Source organism: Accipiter gentilis, chromosome 2 (genome assembly GCF_929443795.1).
Source record: "Accipiter gentilis chromosome 2, bAccGen1.1, whole genome shotgun sequence".
NCBI lineage: Eukaryota > Metazoa > Chordata > Aves > Accipitriformes > Accipitridae > Astur > Astur gentilis.
The window spans coordinates 23,707,382-23,724,058 of record NC_064881.1 but is presented as its reverse complement, the minus strand read 5'-3'; the positions used below and the strand labels follow the sequence as shown (position 1 = coordinate 23,724,058).

Here is a 16,677-nt window from a genome sequence, read left to right as displayed (position 1 = left end):
CCTGATGCCTGAGGAGCACCAGCGCCGCGGCTCCGGGCTGTCCGGAAGGCTGAGACGCCGCCTAGGCGGGCCGCGGGTCGGACAGCGCAGGCCGCCCTGAGCCCGGCGGGACGGCCGGTCCCGACGGGGACCCGGCGGCTCCGAGCCGGCGGACTCCGCGCAGCCTGTCCGCCCCGTCCCTCGGGCCCCGCCCCGGGGCGGGGACTGTCGCCATCCGCCCCGCCCCGCGCGGCCGGCGCGCGGCATCCTCCAGTGGCCCGACAGCCCTTGCGCGCCCGGTCCCTGCAGCTTCGCTGCCCACGCACCCCACCCCCCTCCGCCCCGTCATTGGCGAGGCGCGGAAAATGGCGGAGCTGGAGCTGGGGCAGCACTGCGGGGTGGCGGATTGCCGCCAGCTCGGTAAGGGAGGGCGCGGCGCGGCGCGGCGCCGGCAGGGTCGCGGAGACGGGGCCCGGCCTCCCGCGGGCCGCCGCTGGCGGGGGCGGGGCCCGGGGCGGGGCCGGGGCGGTGGAGGGGGGGGGGGTGCCTCCCCCTGGGGAGGGGGAGGGCGGCTCCGGCCGTCGGTCCGTGGCGTTCTGGGTGGTGTCGCAACAAATTCGATTTTTAGCAGAACTGGCAAGTTTGATGGCTAGCCAAATGTTCTAGTCTCAAAGTTCGGTATGGAAAAAAGTTTAATTTAAAGCATCATTCCAACTTTTGGAATGTAGGTAAGCAGAATTTACCCACTCATATGGTTTTCAGTAATACTAACTAGGGGAGTTAAGTGTAACTGTGCTACAAAAGCCTCTTCTAGATGCTGTGTAGATGCAGCTGCTAAGTGTCCTTGTAAAGATACCTACCCCATGATATAGGTAAGCAAAAGTTAAATCATGTAAAAATTAAGATATAAACAGAAAAAAGACCATGTTGTCTAACTCGAAACAAATCTCTGTTTCAGATTTTCTCCCCTTTGTATGTGATGGCTGTTCAGGTGTCTTTTGGTAAGTTCATAGAGTCACAGAGTATCTCATGTTGGAAGGGACACATAAGGATTATCGAGTCCAGCTCCCTGCTCCTCGCCCGACTACCTAAAACTAAATCAAATGACTTAGAGCATTGTCCAGATGCTCCTTGAACTCTGACAGGCTTGGTGCCCTGACCGCTTCCCTGGGGAGCCTGTTTGAGTGACCAGCCATGGTCTCAGTGAAGGACCTTTTCCTAATGTCCAGTCCGAACTTCCCCTGACACAGCTTCATTCCATTTCCTCGTGTCCTGTCTCTGGTCACCAGAGAGAGATCAGCACCTTCCCCTCCACTGCCCCCCTTGAGGAAGTTGTAGTCTGCGATGCGGTCACCTCTCAGCCTTCTCTTTTCAAGCTGAACAAACCAAGTGACCTCAGCCACTCCTCGTAAGTCTTGCCCTCGAGGCCTTTCACCATCTTGGTCCGCCCTCCTTGGGACACAATGTAATACTTTGATGTCCTCCTTACACTGAGGCACCCAAAACTGCATACAGTACTCGAAGTGGGGTTGCACCGGTACAAAGTAGAGTTGGACAATCACCTCCCTTGACCGGCCAGCTATGCTGTGCTAGGGTATGGTTGCCCCTTTTGGCACGCTGTTGAGTCATAGTCAACTTTCCATCAACCCAAACCCCCAGACCTCTCTCCACAGGGCTGTTCTCCAGCCTCTCATCCCCCAGTTTGTATGTATAACCAGGATTACCCCGTCCCAGGTGGAGAATCTTCCACTTGCTCTTGTGAAATTTCATGCAGTTAGTGACTGCCCAGCTCTCTAGTCTACCCAGATCTCTCTGTAAGGCTTCTCTACCCTTGAGGTAGTCCACAGCTCTTCCTAGTTTAGTAATCGTCAGCAAACTTACTTAACGTACATTCGATGCCTGTGTCCAGATCACTTATAAAAACACAAAGAGCAGTGGAGCTAAAATGGAGCCCTGGGGAACCCCACTGGTGATTGGCCACCAGCCTGATGTAACCCCATTTACTGTATAACTCTTTGAGCCCAACCCATCAGCCAATTGCTCACACATCGTATTATGGACTTGTCTAGCTATGTGCTGGACATTTTGTCTAGAAGGACACTGTGAGAGACAGTATCAAAAGCTTTTCTAAAATCCAAACCCACCACATCTGCTGGCTTCCCTAGATCAACTAGATGAGTGACCTTGTCATAAAAGCACATTAGGTTGGTTTTCCTATAAGGTTGCAGTGTGGCAGTTGTGTAGACCTAAATGTTGTATAAAACATTCTGTGACTCAGTTCAGATACATTTAGTTAAAAAATAATTGTTTCATTGAACTTGCCACATTTTTCCTGAGCAGCTGTTGTGGAGCTTTGAAATCAGTGGAAATATCTCTAGAATACAGGTAGATTATTTTGGGAGGCATCTAGCTAGACCCTGTTTTGCACTGATTTGGGGAGCAGGGGGGAGGGGTGGTATTTTTCTTGTGGAAAAAACTTGAAGTTTCTTCCAAGGTTCAAATCAGGGCCTGCACTTTGATTTACACTTCAGATTAGCAGAGGGCAGCTGAGATAAGATCAGATAAACTGAGGGCAGATTTTACTTTAACACGTTAGAAGCTTTCAAGGGATTTCTGCTGCTGTGGAAGGTGATTCAGAATCCATTAAAACAGACAAACTCCAGTTCATTTGACCTGAATTCTTAAGCATGCTAATGTTCATATTCTCTTTAAATGGTTTGTTATCTTGGAGTGTAAGTTCCAAGGGCTAAATGTTTTACATACTCAGGAAGAATATGATCAATCCATTCACAATGTGAAATGCATAGGTTAGAAGAAATTTTGGAGAAGATTCATTATTTAATTGAAATGTTCCCGTAATAAAACTTGTCAAAGCACTCTTTAAACACTTAAATGTTTTCACATGCAGTTTTCTTTTCCTGAATTGTTGATAACGGTGTGATATTTCCTTCTTTTGCCACAAAGCCTTCAGCACAGGAGCCGGGATGCTCATGGATGTTCTGAGGTAATCTAATAATATGTGACTACCTTAAAATTAAAATTCCGTGCAACCTAACTGTATATTTTCAGATTAGATATATACATGTAGTATATAAGTATGAATTATTTAACTGAGAATTTGACAAGCTTAAAAAAATGAATCTATTCTTTTTCTGCCTGTCAGAAGTAAATTGAATTTGAGTAGAACGATGGTTGTTTTTCTAACTCTGAGCTAAACTTAACCAGGACAAAAGTAGGAGAGAATCACTGGACTGGTTTTGCCCACAGAACAGAGAGCTAGCACAGTTCTTCTGGAAAGCTGGGGTGGTAACTTGTATCTGTAATATCTGTTTATTTACACAAAACATTTTGTATTAATGCCTAGGTGAATATAAAAAACAATGCTGTGAAACCAGATCAGCACAGATCTTACCCATGCTCATACAAGGACTGCAACAGAAAGGAGCTTTTGCCAGTTTTATGTCCTTACTGTGAAAAACATTTTTGTCTAAGGTGAGTGGAACAGAGTCTTTAAACATCAATACTCATTCATTAGTATATGGAAAAGGTAATAAAAGTTTTACACTGTTGTTTACAGACACCGGCATCAATCAGACCATGAATGTGAGAAACTGGACACACCAAAACCTCGAATGGCTGCCACCCAGCAGCTAGTTAAACATATTACAGGCAAGTACAGTGGGGTATATATTCTACAATTTCTTCAGAAGGCTATTTTCTGAGGGTTCAGGTTTGACCAAATAAGAAGAAAGAGTGGGGGTTCCTTGTTTAAATAGCCCTAAACTCACATGTCAGCATGTAATAATGTTCATCTAGACTGAGACAAGACAACAGTAGCATATGTCTCTAAAGAAAATTTTTAAAGATTAAATAGGGCTCAGGTTTCTTTCAGAATTATTGTCTTGTTTTCATTCTACAAGTACTATAATGTAATGAATTGTACCTAGCCATTATTATTTCCTTATTAATTCATGTGCAAATAATGCAACTGTATTGTATTGGATGCACATGCCAATCTGCTGGGATTATACCTATGCAACCAAGATGGCAAAAAAACGTGAGTCTACAAAGTAATGTTTTGCAGCTTTTAAACAAGCTGTTGGACAGGAAAGAGAATAAACAGCACTGCCTAACTGGACAGTGGGGTTATGTGTAGAAAGGAGGGCCTGAAACTGTTGCCATATGAATGCTGTGATGGCCTCAGGTGTGCAAACTTAGGAATTTTTATCTCTTTGCCTTTTGCAACCTGTGTTAACCTCACGATAGTGTTTACCTCCTTTTCAGTGTAAAGAAGTTCTGCTAGAACTGTAACAATTCCAAATATTCTTGAATAGGAGTACCTGATATGGCCTTGGGAGGACATGAGAGGGACATGAAAGGGATGGGAACCCTGGAGATATAATGAGGCCCAATAGACTAATTCCAAGATACGTTCAGGAGACAGTCTGAATCATCACACTAACAGTAATAATATTGTTCTCAGATTCTAAAAAAAATGAGGAAGCAAAAAGCAAAAAACGCAAAGGAGCAAAAAACAGTGAGACAGCAGCAAAAGTGGCATTAATGAAACTGAAAATGCATGCTTGTGGGGACAAGTCCTTGCCTCAGGTCAGTCATGTTTGTTTTCAATAATTGACTTCTCAAAGGAAATGGGAAGTTTTCTAAATATCTTGTTCTTTATCTAGTTCTGTCAGTTTGGTTTTAGATTTAATTCTTCAAGCCCACAATCATTTATACATCTATTTCAGCCTGGTACCCAAAACCAGTCTCACTAGTCATGTCTTTTATAAGGCGTCTCTGTAGAGTTTGGAGCAGTCAGGTCAAATTCCTTTATTTTATAGCAGAAATGTATCTGCCTGCCATACAGCTGTCACCCAATACTGGGGGGACAGACAGGTTCTTTTGGGGATCCTTGGCAGAATGATGACGGCACTAAGCCTCAGTGAAAGCTAGAGGGAGTCCCCATTTAGAAACAGTTTTCTTGTTCCAGTGGGCATCTAGTGGGTGTCTGCCAGTTATTTAAGAGTCTAACAGCCTTAGGTGGGGCTTTACCCCATTTTCCTGTATATAAGCTTTGCTCTAGAGCTCATTTCAGTAGGTCATTCCACTTCTCGACTGTGCCATTGCTTTGGGGTCTGTAGGACAGGTGAAACACCCAGGCAACACCATTCCTGGAATTTTAATTTTTTTTTAAATGAGTGCCATTGTCAGACTGCACAGCAGAGGGCATGAGAGTGTCAGCAAACCATTGATTAAATCCTGCCACAGTGGTAAGACCATCAGCTTACTGGCAAGCAAAAACTTTCCCTAAGCCTGATATTATTTCAGCTCCAGTAAGGCTGTAATGCCACCGCTCAGGTGTTTGAGGGAGAGGTCCAACATAATCAATTTACCAAGTGGACCAGGGGACTTATTCTCTAGCCACAGGTGACCTCCTGGCTGGAGTCCTGGCATTGTTTCTTCATCAGTTGATTCTATAGCCCAGTTAGTGTTGCCCTGTATCCAGCTCACAGAATATCTGTGCCAAATAAGTTTCCTAGTTGCATTTGCTATTTTGGAGGGCAGGGTAAGGCAAAAGGGAAGTTCCAGTTTTACCTTAAAAATTCAATAAGGAACCACTGCTCCACTTACTCGGGTTACTAATATTTTCTGATGTTTCAGAGGGATAGCTCCAGGACATCATTCTGCTTTAATCATGAATAGTTGTGCTCCAGTATCTATGAGGAAATCAGTCTTTAAAAATTATTGTTTACTATGGCTCAAAGGGTAGGACTTGGTCTTCAAGTGGCAGAGGGTAGGGCCATTTGTACCTCCACCGGTCTGAGCCCCTTGTCTAGTTCCCTAATACTGCTCTCTGATAGGAGATAAGTCAGGACATTTTTGTGGTTTAAAAGGGTTTCTATTTATGGGAGGGCATGAGGTAGAGATGTGGATAGCTTCCTTTGCTAGCAATTGTAGTTTTTGGTAGGCAAACCATGGAGCAAGTCACCAGTGTACCCCTGATTTATGCAGGCACGCCACAACTTGTTTCACTCGGATCGTGCACTTTCAGTTTGATTAAGAAGTCTCCTGATGGTATTATATTCTTTATTTAAATTGGCCTGATGGCAGTGTGGGCCACTTGTTCAACCTCCAGGTGGGACTGAGGGAGTTAGGACCTGGCGCTGCTCCTTTCATATGGGAGGGTTTAGGACTTAGTTCTTGCATTTGTGGAGCACTGGTGAAGAAGGGATTTCTGTAAATAAACACTGGCATATTTGCTTAAAGATTAATTTCCATGACCCTACAGCTCCTTTACCATCACACCTCAAATCAATGTCCCAAGGACTAGGTTCATCACCCGGGGCTTTGGCTCAATGTAATAAGGTTATAATAGCCGCTTGTAATTATGCTTCCTGTAACTCATCTGGACCCTGCCAAGGAATTGCAGGTTCCTTGCTCTGATCTTGATAATGGATTCCTCTTGCCCACTGAATAGCTAAGGTCCATAAGGTTCAAGCGACATTCCCTCTGAGGGTGAGAAAAATTCCAGGACCTAAATCTAAGTCTCTTGCCTCTCCTGCAAACAGAGTTACTCTTGCTGCTTTATCATGCCAGAGGGTCACAACCATTTAACTATTGACTGCCCAGGTCATTTTTGGTACGTTGCCTGAATTTTTCACAAATAATCCACATTAAAATCTCGAATATTAGTAGTATCCCACCTCTGCGGATTGTTCCCCTGTGGGTCATGAGTAGTGATTTCTTCTTTAGTCAAGGGTTGTATTGGTACAGAATCAATTAATTCCTCATCAGATTCATCTGGGCTGTGCCAAATGTCTCCATCCCAGGCACTATCATACATAGCTACACAGATCTTTATGGGGTCTATATTGCTACCTTTTAACAGGTTTTCAGTATGTTTTCTTGCTTTTTCTATAACTTGTGGCACTAATTGTTTTTCAAGATACATTCTTTTTTCCAGACTTACGATCAGCCTTTAATTGGGTTATACTTATTTCTAAATCCTTTGCTGACAATTCACCTTTCAACTTTATAATTTCCTGTTCTAACCTTTCAACTTGTTCATTCCTAATTTTTCATACTGCGGCTAATAGCCAGCACATTCCTTCCTTCCATCTGTCCTTCTTCACTTTACACATATCCTTCCATTTATTAAACTCATTCCATACGGCTTTTGGATATGGCTTATTGCCTCTAGCCACTTCTTGTCCCACTTGGGATCTTGCCATCTATTTTCTGTAAACCCCTTTCTCCAGGAGTCCTATTTATCGGGGAAATCAGTCATCATCACTCTGACCCAAGGATTCTGTCGACTACACCAATTTATTCTGTCACCCGACACTACAGGGACAGACAGGTTGTTTTGGGGATCCTTGGCAGAATGATGACGGCACTAAGTTGTAGTTACAATTAAATCTTTATTATTTTAACAGACTTTGATGATCAGCATAGCATAGAATTTTATGATCAGAGTAGTACAGGATTTTTATGATCAGGATTGGTGTAGCACAATTTTGTAAGTAGCGTAGCACAGGATTTTAGAGCACAGATTAGCTTATGGTTCCTAATGACCTGGACCCTCTGCAGATTGGGTCAAATCTTAACACTTGGCTTGCACTGTCAATATTGCAGTCATCATCTAGGCTCGAAACATGTAAAAGAATATGAGTCACTCAGTCCTTGGAAGAATCAGACAGTGAAGGCATCCCTGGCCAGCAGGGGATCATGGGTTTTGCAGTCCAGCGGCAGTTCTGGTCCAAGTCCCACTTAGGGCTTGTAACTGCTTGATTTTATGGACAGTGCTCTGTGTGCTGCTAGGCTTCCCTGTTCTGTGACGGGGTCATCACCACCAGGTTGGCTGGATGCCTGGGACCTTCAAGGCCGGTAAGGAGGGGAGTAGTCAGCCTGGCGCCCCAGGACCTTGAGGCCAATAGGGAGGAGGAGAAGTCATCTGCCTGGTGTGCAGGACCTTCAGGGCCATCAGGAGTGGGGGGAAAAGGCAGCTTTCTTTGTGACCAGCTCAGTCATAGAGAATGTCCGTTTGCCTTATAAAATGGCATTAATAGTGCTAACCTTATTAGCAGGGGTCAGGAGCAGGGAGTACCAATCACACATGGCAAACACATCTCAAAGGGATGGGTTTTCCTGCTGGGGTTCTGAGAGGCTTCTGACACAGACAGGACGCAGCTTGCACAACTCTGTACCAGTCAGATTGAACCTGTTTCATGTGAAACTGCGCTTTGTGTTCCACAAAGCTCCATTCTTATTTCTGCTACTTGGGTTTAATAGACATCTATTACATTTCTGGATGAGGTATGAAGGGCCTGAGATCTGTTGTTCCTGCCTTTGGGTTGCAAAAGGGTTTTGACAGTTGCTTTATGTTTCTTTCAGCCTTTAATATCTTTGATTCTCGAAGCATTTCACAGATTCCTTATTGTTTTTCACTACTGTGGCCAGTCAAACCTGGTGTTCAAGTCATTTCCACATATCAGGATTATGTTGGGTTTAGAAACACCTTGATTCTTTCATCTAGGGTTGCACTTTAGATCTGTACTTACGCATCCTCTTAAAAGAACTGCATTTAAATTACTTTTCAGCACATTGTTATGTTGGAATACACAAAGTTTAGGCATGTTATATTGATTTTGTAATACTGAAAACATTGTGTGATAGTCTTATTGTTAAGCCTTACCTTAGTAGAGTACATTTAATTATTGTTTTTAAAACAACTACAGCTATTCCATTATTGAGTACTCTTATGGATTTCTTCTTTTATATTTTTTTATACTTTACACTTACAAATTAGATAACTCTGCTTAGGCAGAATTCATAATACAAAGACTTGCTTGTAGCATTCTTCACAGATAGTACCACTTTAATAAATATGTGGTGGAGGGAAAATGATTAATTTCAAATATTGTGGAACATAATTTTAAAATTCCACCCTTTATATATATATAAGAAAATTTTAAAATTTGCTTCCTAATTCCAAAGCCAGTAAGCTCTAAAAAGTGTAGCACAAATTACTGTATGCTAATTTCTCTTACTATTCATTTTCTCATTTGGATATTAATTGTTTAATCATCTAGAACATTTATCTAACACTGATAAATTAAGCTTGTTAACCTTCAGCACTTCTCTATTTAAATTGCTTCCTAGGGTCCTTCTAGCCTTCTTCTGCCCAGTTTGTTCCAGTTTGATGACAGATTTTTTTGAAGAGAAAGTTTCTGGAATGCCTTTTAGACGCATTAGTTCTCTCATCACTATATACAGAAGATTGACACATTTTTCTTGGAGTTGCACAGCAAAAGGACAGGGTGCAATGTGCACAAGCTGCAACATGTGAAATTCCAATTAGATAATAGGAAGAAAAATCCACAGTGAGGGTGGTTAGACTTTGAAACAAGCTGCTCTGAAAATTTGTGGAATCTGCATCTCTGGGATGTTCAAAACTTGATTGTATCTGACTTGGAGCAACCCGATCTACCTTTATAATTAGGTCCAGCTTTAATGCTCCCCCTGCTTTAAGCATGGTTTTGGTCCTTCCTGACCTTTCTTATTCTATGATCAGGAAAATCAGACTATCTTAGAAATACCTTTTCTCTGACCTCTTTGTTGAGATTCGCTTTCTGCAGGTGATTGCTTCTTTTGATGTCAGACCTGGTATGAGTTGCCCGTCTTGAGACTGATCAGCTCAAAACAGGAGGGCCATGCTGTAAAATAGTGTTAGTTATTGTGTCCCTGACTGACTGGTATTTTCTTGGATATGGCACAGAAATTCCAGGAGGCATATCCCATAGTTAGGGATGCAACAGTAGAATGAGCTGTTTTGTGAATTAAGTTCCAGTGAACTGCAGGAGACTGTCTCATCATCCTTGGAACTGGAGGAGCAACTGTAGGAAGGTACTGGGGCACTGACAGCAGTTGAGTGAGGTTGGCATGTGTCCATAATAGGGTGGCCATTGTGTTGGCTGTTTTGCAAGTTGTGGTCATTTACATTTTAGCAAGATTCAGGTTCTGCTTCCCCAGCCCCTTTGTAATGTTCCTGGATGTTAAAAGATTTTGTGTGTGTGTGTGTGGAGCCCTCAAGTTCTGAGGAAAATGCACAGGTTGAAATTCAGATTCAGTTTTATTAACAGAGCTGGGGAAGAGTGGTTCCGTATTTTTCTAGGGAAGGCATAATTAAATCCTTTAAAAAGAAGACTACTGTCTTGTTTGATAGTGTCTGGCTTGGACTCAGTAAGAGCAGTCTGAACTGATGAATATACCAGTCATGCTTACTCTGTGTCTTCTCTTGAATGTCAGGAAGAAATAAACCTGAAGAAGGGATTGTCCCATTCCCATTCAAAACCTCTCCCTCATAGGTTACTCTTGAAATTTCTTAAAGAAGTCTAGTAGATACTGAAAGAGCATTTAGTACATAAAAGGAGGAAAAACAGGATAAAGGATTAGCTGGCCGTGACCAGAACGTCGGTTTGTGAAGCAGGCATTTCTAGTATGGTGAATTGTTCTGTTTTAACTGCCTTTGCATTCCAATTTGAGACATTATACTGGTGCCAAAAGCCAGCACTGCTTATTTAAACTCACATTTTTCTCCCCAGAGTAGTCATTATTGTCTAGTAAACCCAGGGCAGAGACCTTTTCATGTCTGTCTATATATAACAGTCTAACTGTGGGACTCTGGCAAAAGATGTTCTCTCCACCTTTCTGAACTTACTATCCATCATATACATGCCTGCAGCTGGAGGGGATGTGACTTGATGATCTCATTTATATTGTGCAGTAAAATGGGGCCTTGGTCCTGATGGAATAGAACAAGTTTCAGTTGGTAATTTTTGGGCTGAATTTTAAGTTTTCTACTCAAAAACTGTTAGACGTGTATGACTGTAATTATGTGTTTTTTCTGTGAATAATTTTTCATTTATTTTTCATGTCTTTCTAGACAGAAAGAATTTACTTTCAAGTATTTTTACCAAAGGGGAACAAAGAGAAAAGCAGGCCCATGTTCTTTTGCAGTAAGTGGAGTATTGGCAAAGTAGTAGATTTTGCAGCTTCCTTAGCAAGCCTTAAAAATGACAACAACAAATCAACATCCCAGGTAAATCAAACAAACATTTTCCAGCTTATTAGGGTTTGATTTGGGTTTTTTTTTACCCTTTTTTCCCTCCCCCACCCCAATTCTTGCATCTCAGATAGGCAAATCTTGATGTTAATTTCCATGCTATTTGTCTTACAGAAATTGAGATTATGCCATACTGCCTCTGGAGAAGCTTTGCCATTCGAGCACACATTGGAAACATGGCTATCTGATAAAGACTATCCATTGTACAATGGTGGAAATATAATTTTGGAGTATCTTGATAATGATGTTCTATTTATAGAAGACACAGAGTCATACTTTAGTTAATCACTAAATTATCACAAACAAATAAAATCAAAGAATTTTTTAGAAGTGTGGTATTCAAACTGAGTCCAGTTTTCTTTTAAAATCACTGGTACGCCAGAATCTGTCCTCAGTTGTAAAGGCGCAGTTCCCATCAATTTCTCAATTGCTTGACTGACAAAAGAACTATGTCCTGAAAGGAAAATTAGTTATTATAATAACTAATATTACAGATACTCACTTTCTAGAATAAGTTCTTGCTTTATTTGGCTGTATAATGTCAATAATGTTTTCCTGAATTTTATATTTATTTTTGTGTAAATGATGGGAGAAGTATGTATTAAAATCAATAAATAATGAAAATGTAAACTTGCAGCGTATCAGTTCTCTGAAGGAAAGAAACACATTACATTATTGCAGCACCTTTTCTACATCTACAAGAACAGATTTCATTGAGTTTGGAATCCAGCACTGTCCATGCCCCAGGTCCACATTTTCTTCTCTCTTCATAATAGCATAATGACGTTTAGAAGAAAAGCTTTCTGAAGCAAAAATAAATTCACACAGATGTCTATCTTGTGTTTGTAAATGTCAGCATCACTGTGTGATTAGGTGGGGGATAAAAAGAGAACTTGAAATTATCATTTTCTAATTCTTGTGTAAAAGAGGAATAAATATGATAAGAAAGGACAAAATACAGTTCAGCTAGAAGCATAGCATTCAACAGCTTGCAGTTCCATCCTGGCATTTCTGACCTTAGGTAAATCTCTATTGTTTCTTCTTCAGCAGCCTGCAAGATGGACTTACTAAGTTTTAAAGCATTGTTTACAGTGATTGTACGTAAAGAAGTTACACCTCTGGGTGTGTAAGTATAACCTATAGAATTAATGGCTTTTTTAAGTGTCAGTGTCTTAAAATTGTTTGGTGCTCATTAAAGAGACTGTTCAGAGTATCAGTAGTTGATGTGCTCCAGTTTTTGGATCTCTTTTGGTGGATTTCAGAGCTGGATTGTAAATTAAAAGCAAACATAGCAAGAAGAACCACAAGGCTATTTTTATCACAGTTAGAGCTGTTTTGAATTACTGAAACACAAAACTACGTAATGTTGCACACAAATATTAGGGCCAGCACTTTCCTAACCATAAGTTTTGATGTATAACCAAGGAGTCTTCCATCATCTTTCTTGAACAGGCCTGTTACAACCTAAACTCATTCTGCAGTGGCCTTGAGCCTGTCTCTAAGCTAGAGTAGAACCCTTTCAAGACTAATCCCTCCAACTTGCTTTCATCTCTTTACAATTATTCAGCCAATGTCCTCCAACTGAGGAGCTGGAAAGGCAGTCCTACAATGACAGAAAGGATAATGTATGAATGGGTGTAGACAGAGGACTGGAAAGCTCAAGCCTCAGCTCCATTTGCGAAGCTGTAGTGTGTTTCTACCGCTCTGTGGTGCTGTGCAGTGTGAATGAACTACTGAGGCAAACCTATTTATTGGATACTAAATAGGCTAGCAAGATTGTCAGCTGCAACATGTAAGGTGTGATCCATCGCTACTGAAATGACCGAGTGGCTTGTGATTAGGGTGCAGTATTAAGACAGGGGGAGAAACCTCCATCTGCCACAGCCTGACTCACTGCTAGATCAGTGTGACTCACCTTTCAACAAGTCTGAGAACAGAAGAGCTACCTTTCTTTTTCAAACACAGGCCACTTTCAGGTAACCAAGGATGTTCCAGCTTGTATGTGCACATCACTGAACGTGCTCAGTAATGCCTGGAGATGTAACTGGGCCACAGGAGAACTGAATGTCTACATTGTTCAAAAATGTCAATATGATGCATTTCAGGGACATTTCCCTGCCATTGCAGTTCATATATAGAAGTGGGGAGAAATTCTATGGGTAGGGCAGGGGACATAAGGCTGAGGAATATTAGTCCTGTGAAGAAATGGAGTTTTGGTTTGGAGAGCTGACATGAGCAGAGAGGTATACTCAGACCTGCAAGTGGAGGTGGACACTGCACCACAGTCACCTGGGCATTCACAAATCTGGGTTTGGTATTTTGGCTCATTCAGTTACCATGGTCACTAACTGAGAAAAACTGTCCCAAGTTTTTCTCTAGTACGTACTTGCCTGAAGGGAACAATTGTCCACTGGCTATAATGCTAGATTCTGGTTCATTTGTACTGGTTTGAAAACAAACAGATAGCCATGCATGACATACCCATTCTAGGCACAGCTGCAATAAAAAAAAATATCACCATGTAAGAGGAGCCTGCCTTAGCATCTTTTCCAAAGGTACTCTCCATTGGCAGAACAGTAAAGTCGTCTTGTTCAAGTGGCTGTAAAGTATTGTGGGGTTTGGTACTACCAAGAAGTATAACTTTATAAAAATTTAGGAGTATCTGTAGGATTATTATATATGGATTGGGCTTGCATAAAAACCAAAACCATCTCAGTAAGCATGTCACTGTTAATTGTTCTTATTTCACTTTACAGTACTCTTCACTGTGGTTTTAACATGACTTGGGTATTGATAAATGATTTTACTGGATGTGGTGTGGATGTCACAAAAAGGAGGGTGCTTCTGGTTTCCATGAAGGAAAGGGTCTTCAGTGGCTGAGTATTTTGGAAATCTTTGGTTCCTGGCAGCTGGAAGTATATGTGCATTTCTCCCTTTTCCCCCGGGCCTATCTCTCCAGCTGTTTGTCATCTCCCTTTCCAGCACAAGAGGAACCATTCCCTTTTCCCTTGTTATTTCTTTTCCTCCCTTTCCTCCGCAATTCTCTATTCACCTTTCCTTGTGTCTTAGGCTGCTGTGGTAAGGAATATGCAGTAAGAGGCCAATCATCATTGTGGGACAAGAGAGTCGGGGAAGAGCCCCAAACTGAACTTGCTCCCCCTGCTGTTGTTACAGAAACAAGTGGAAAATGCTGCTACAGAACAGGGTCATTTTTCTTCAGCAGAAAATCCTCATTCCCTACTTACTCCCTTCCTTCTGCCCCTGATTTTTCTGCCCTAGCAGCTTCAGGAAAAATAATTAAAGTAACATTTGTTGTGGATAGAGAGAAGATAGACTTGGGATGCAGGAAGTAAACCTCTGGGGAGATCTCAAAGTTTTTACCAGGAAGGTTGTTTTCATCAATCACCAGTTATTATTACTAAGGGCTAGCAGCCTGTAAATGACAGGATAAATATGGGAAGTCACTGTTGATAAGACTCTAAAAAGTTTTCACACTCACTTTCATTTTATTCCAGGAATGTGTCTGGGATTGTATATAGAACCTCATTCCACTTAGTCTTCAGAAACTGAGAAGCAAAACCAAATTAAGCTAGTCTGGCAGATAAATAACTGAGGAGAGGTGAAAACTCTGTCCTAATCATCAACTCTAGGAACAAGAGCAGAAACTTTCTCAGAGCTTCAGTATCTTGCCTAGGCTAGAATTGCTCACATTGTAGCTGATTAGACTCTAGCATATCTTTACTTAGCATATGCAATTTTTATTTTTTTTCTAGAGCTTATTATCTTAGTACATTTTCATAGGGAAAGTTAAACAATTGGATTTGAAAAACAAAGCAAAACACTTTGGAGAAGACATTTGACAATTGAAACCATTGTTAATTTTACAGGCTTGTGTTTAGAAGTTGCTGAACTGTTTCACTTCAAAGTTAATAAATAAAATGTTAAACTCACTTCTAGTAGATGTAAAGAAATTGTATGCGAAGTTACTTAAGTGGGAAGAGGAATTTGTTCAAAAGAAATACTTAATGACTTTATAATGAACAGTACTTTCAGCCGAACTGTTAAAATAAGTAAATGTCAAGCTTTTTAGTTGTTATATCTGTATAGTAATTTTAGAGAATGCACAAGGTCAAGGCTTTGCAAACATTTTAAAGCTGAAAATGCTCTTGGTAGCAGCTCCTGGCCTTGTTCCACTTCAAATACTGCTACAAAATTGTCTAGCATATATTTGTGATACACACAACAGTGTGGAAAGGGTTACATTAACATCGAGGGCTCAATTTTGCTTGGATATGCAACATTTTAGATCAGCTGGGCAATGCTGTAGCAAACAAGAATTAATACATCACACTAAGAAAGCAGGCAGTAATCACTTATACTTTTATTTTCGTCAGTTTCCTTTTGTGTGTCTATTTCAGAAAAGTATTTGCCCTGGAGTGTGATCAGTCTGGTTTGAAGACTTTTATCAATAGATCACCTCTGTTCATCTTGCTTATCAGGTGTCACATAAAAATATACCTCCTTGCATCTCAGTTCTCCTCAGAGTAGCCACTTAAATGAAACAAAAAAATTTCCTTTCAGCTGGAATGGAAATTGTGGTTTGGGTTAGGGAAATTCTTGCACTTCTGAGGGGAGTGTTTCAGGCATTTCTGTGTGTTTTACTTCTGCTGATTTTAGGATCAATGTGGAATTTGAAATCCCATTCTAAAGCCGATGAAAGACTTGCTGTAATGTTAAGTATAGTATTAACGATGTCAAAGAAGCCATTTTCCATAATACTGGTGCAGTCCAATACAGCTTGCACTGAGGCATGTTTGGCAGCTTGCCTCAACAAAGACTGAATCAGAGCCAAAGTGCCTCTTTCAATTGGCTGTATGCTTCTAGTATAGCCTTGTAAAGAATGACTTGCAATATAATTAAAACACACCTTATCATCTCTGCAGTTCTTTAATGGCTGTGAATACTCTGAATACTTTAAAAAAAAAACAACAAAAAAAAAACAACAAAAAACCAACAGGTTTATAAGGCTATTCCTGTTCTTGAAATAGGAAGGAAGGAACATGAAAAGGGACAGTGACTTGTCCCACACAACAGCACCGCTGGGAATGGAAACCATATCTTTACTGATGTGGAAAGGACAAAACTACCCCCATTTGGCCCTGAACAAGTGCCTAGTTGTGGGTTGGACTGGCATTGGGGAAACAGGGTAAGGCGGCTTCTTTTGGTGATGTAGTCATTTTATGATCATTTTAAGTCATAAAGCAAACTACAAGCCTTGTCCTGTTTAGAGTAGATTATCATTTTACAGATGACAGTAGATTATATCAGTTGCAATTTGTGACTACAATACCTCAATGTTTTACCTTTACTTGATGAAAGACAATAGGGTCAAAAGACCACAGAAAAACAATGAAACTGGTATCAGTCAGTCTTGGAAAGGAAAGCTTTTCTCCCCTCTGTATAACTTTAATTATAGCAATCTTGCAAATGCATCATTCCAACTGCAAATTATTTTCAAAAATCTTTATTTGAAAGCTAGGGAGTTTTCTGGAAAATGTGTTTACTGTATATTT

At 41.2% G+C, this 16,677-nt stretch overlaps 1 protein-coding gene across 1 annotated transcript; it reads left to right on the top strand.

The window, feature by feature from the left end:
• Positions 1 to 250: 250 nt before the first annotated feature.
• ZFAND1 (zinc finger AN1-type containing 1) lies at positions 251 to 11,434 on the top strand. Its single transcript, XM_049823382.1, has 8 exons — positions 251 to 399; positions 938 to 980; positions 2,944 to 2,983; positions 3,344 to 3,471; positions 3,557 to 3,648; positions 4,463 to 4,587; positions 10,925 to 11,080; positions 11,219 to 11,434. Exons 1-8 carry the CDS (start codon positions 345 to 347, stop codon positions 11,387 to 11,389), a joined length of 810 nt encoding a protein of 269 aa, XP_049679339.1. The 5' UTR covers positions 251 to 344; the 3' UTR covers positions 11,390 to 11,434.
• The last annotated feature ends 5,243 nt before the right edge of the window (positions 11,435 to 16,677 follow it).

Excerpts from the sequence above, each read along its gene's own strand:
- ZFAND1 (XM_049823382.1), top strand. The coding sequence starts at position 345 with ATGGCGGAGCTGGAGCTGGGGCAGCACTGCGGGGTGGCGGATTGCCGC. Across the intron at positions 3,649-4,462 it reads GCTAGTTAAACATATTACAG|ATTCTAAAAAAAATGAGGAA; the intron begins GCAAGTACAGTG and ends TATTGTTCTCAG. Across the intron at positions 11,081-11,218 it reads ACAACAAATCAACATCCCAG|AAATTGAGATTATGCCATAC; the intron begins GTAAATCAAACA and ends TTTGTCTTACAG.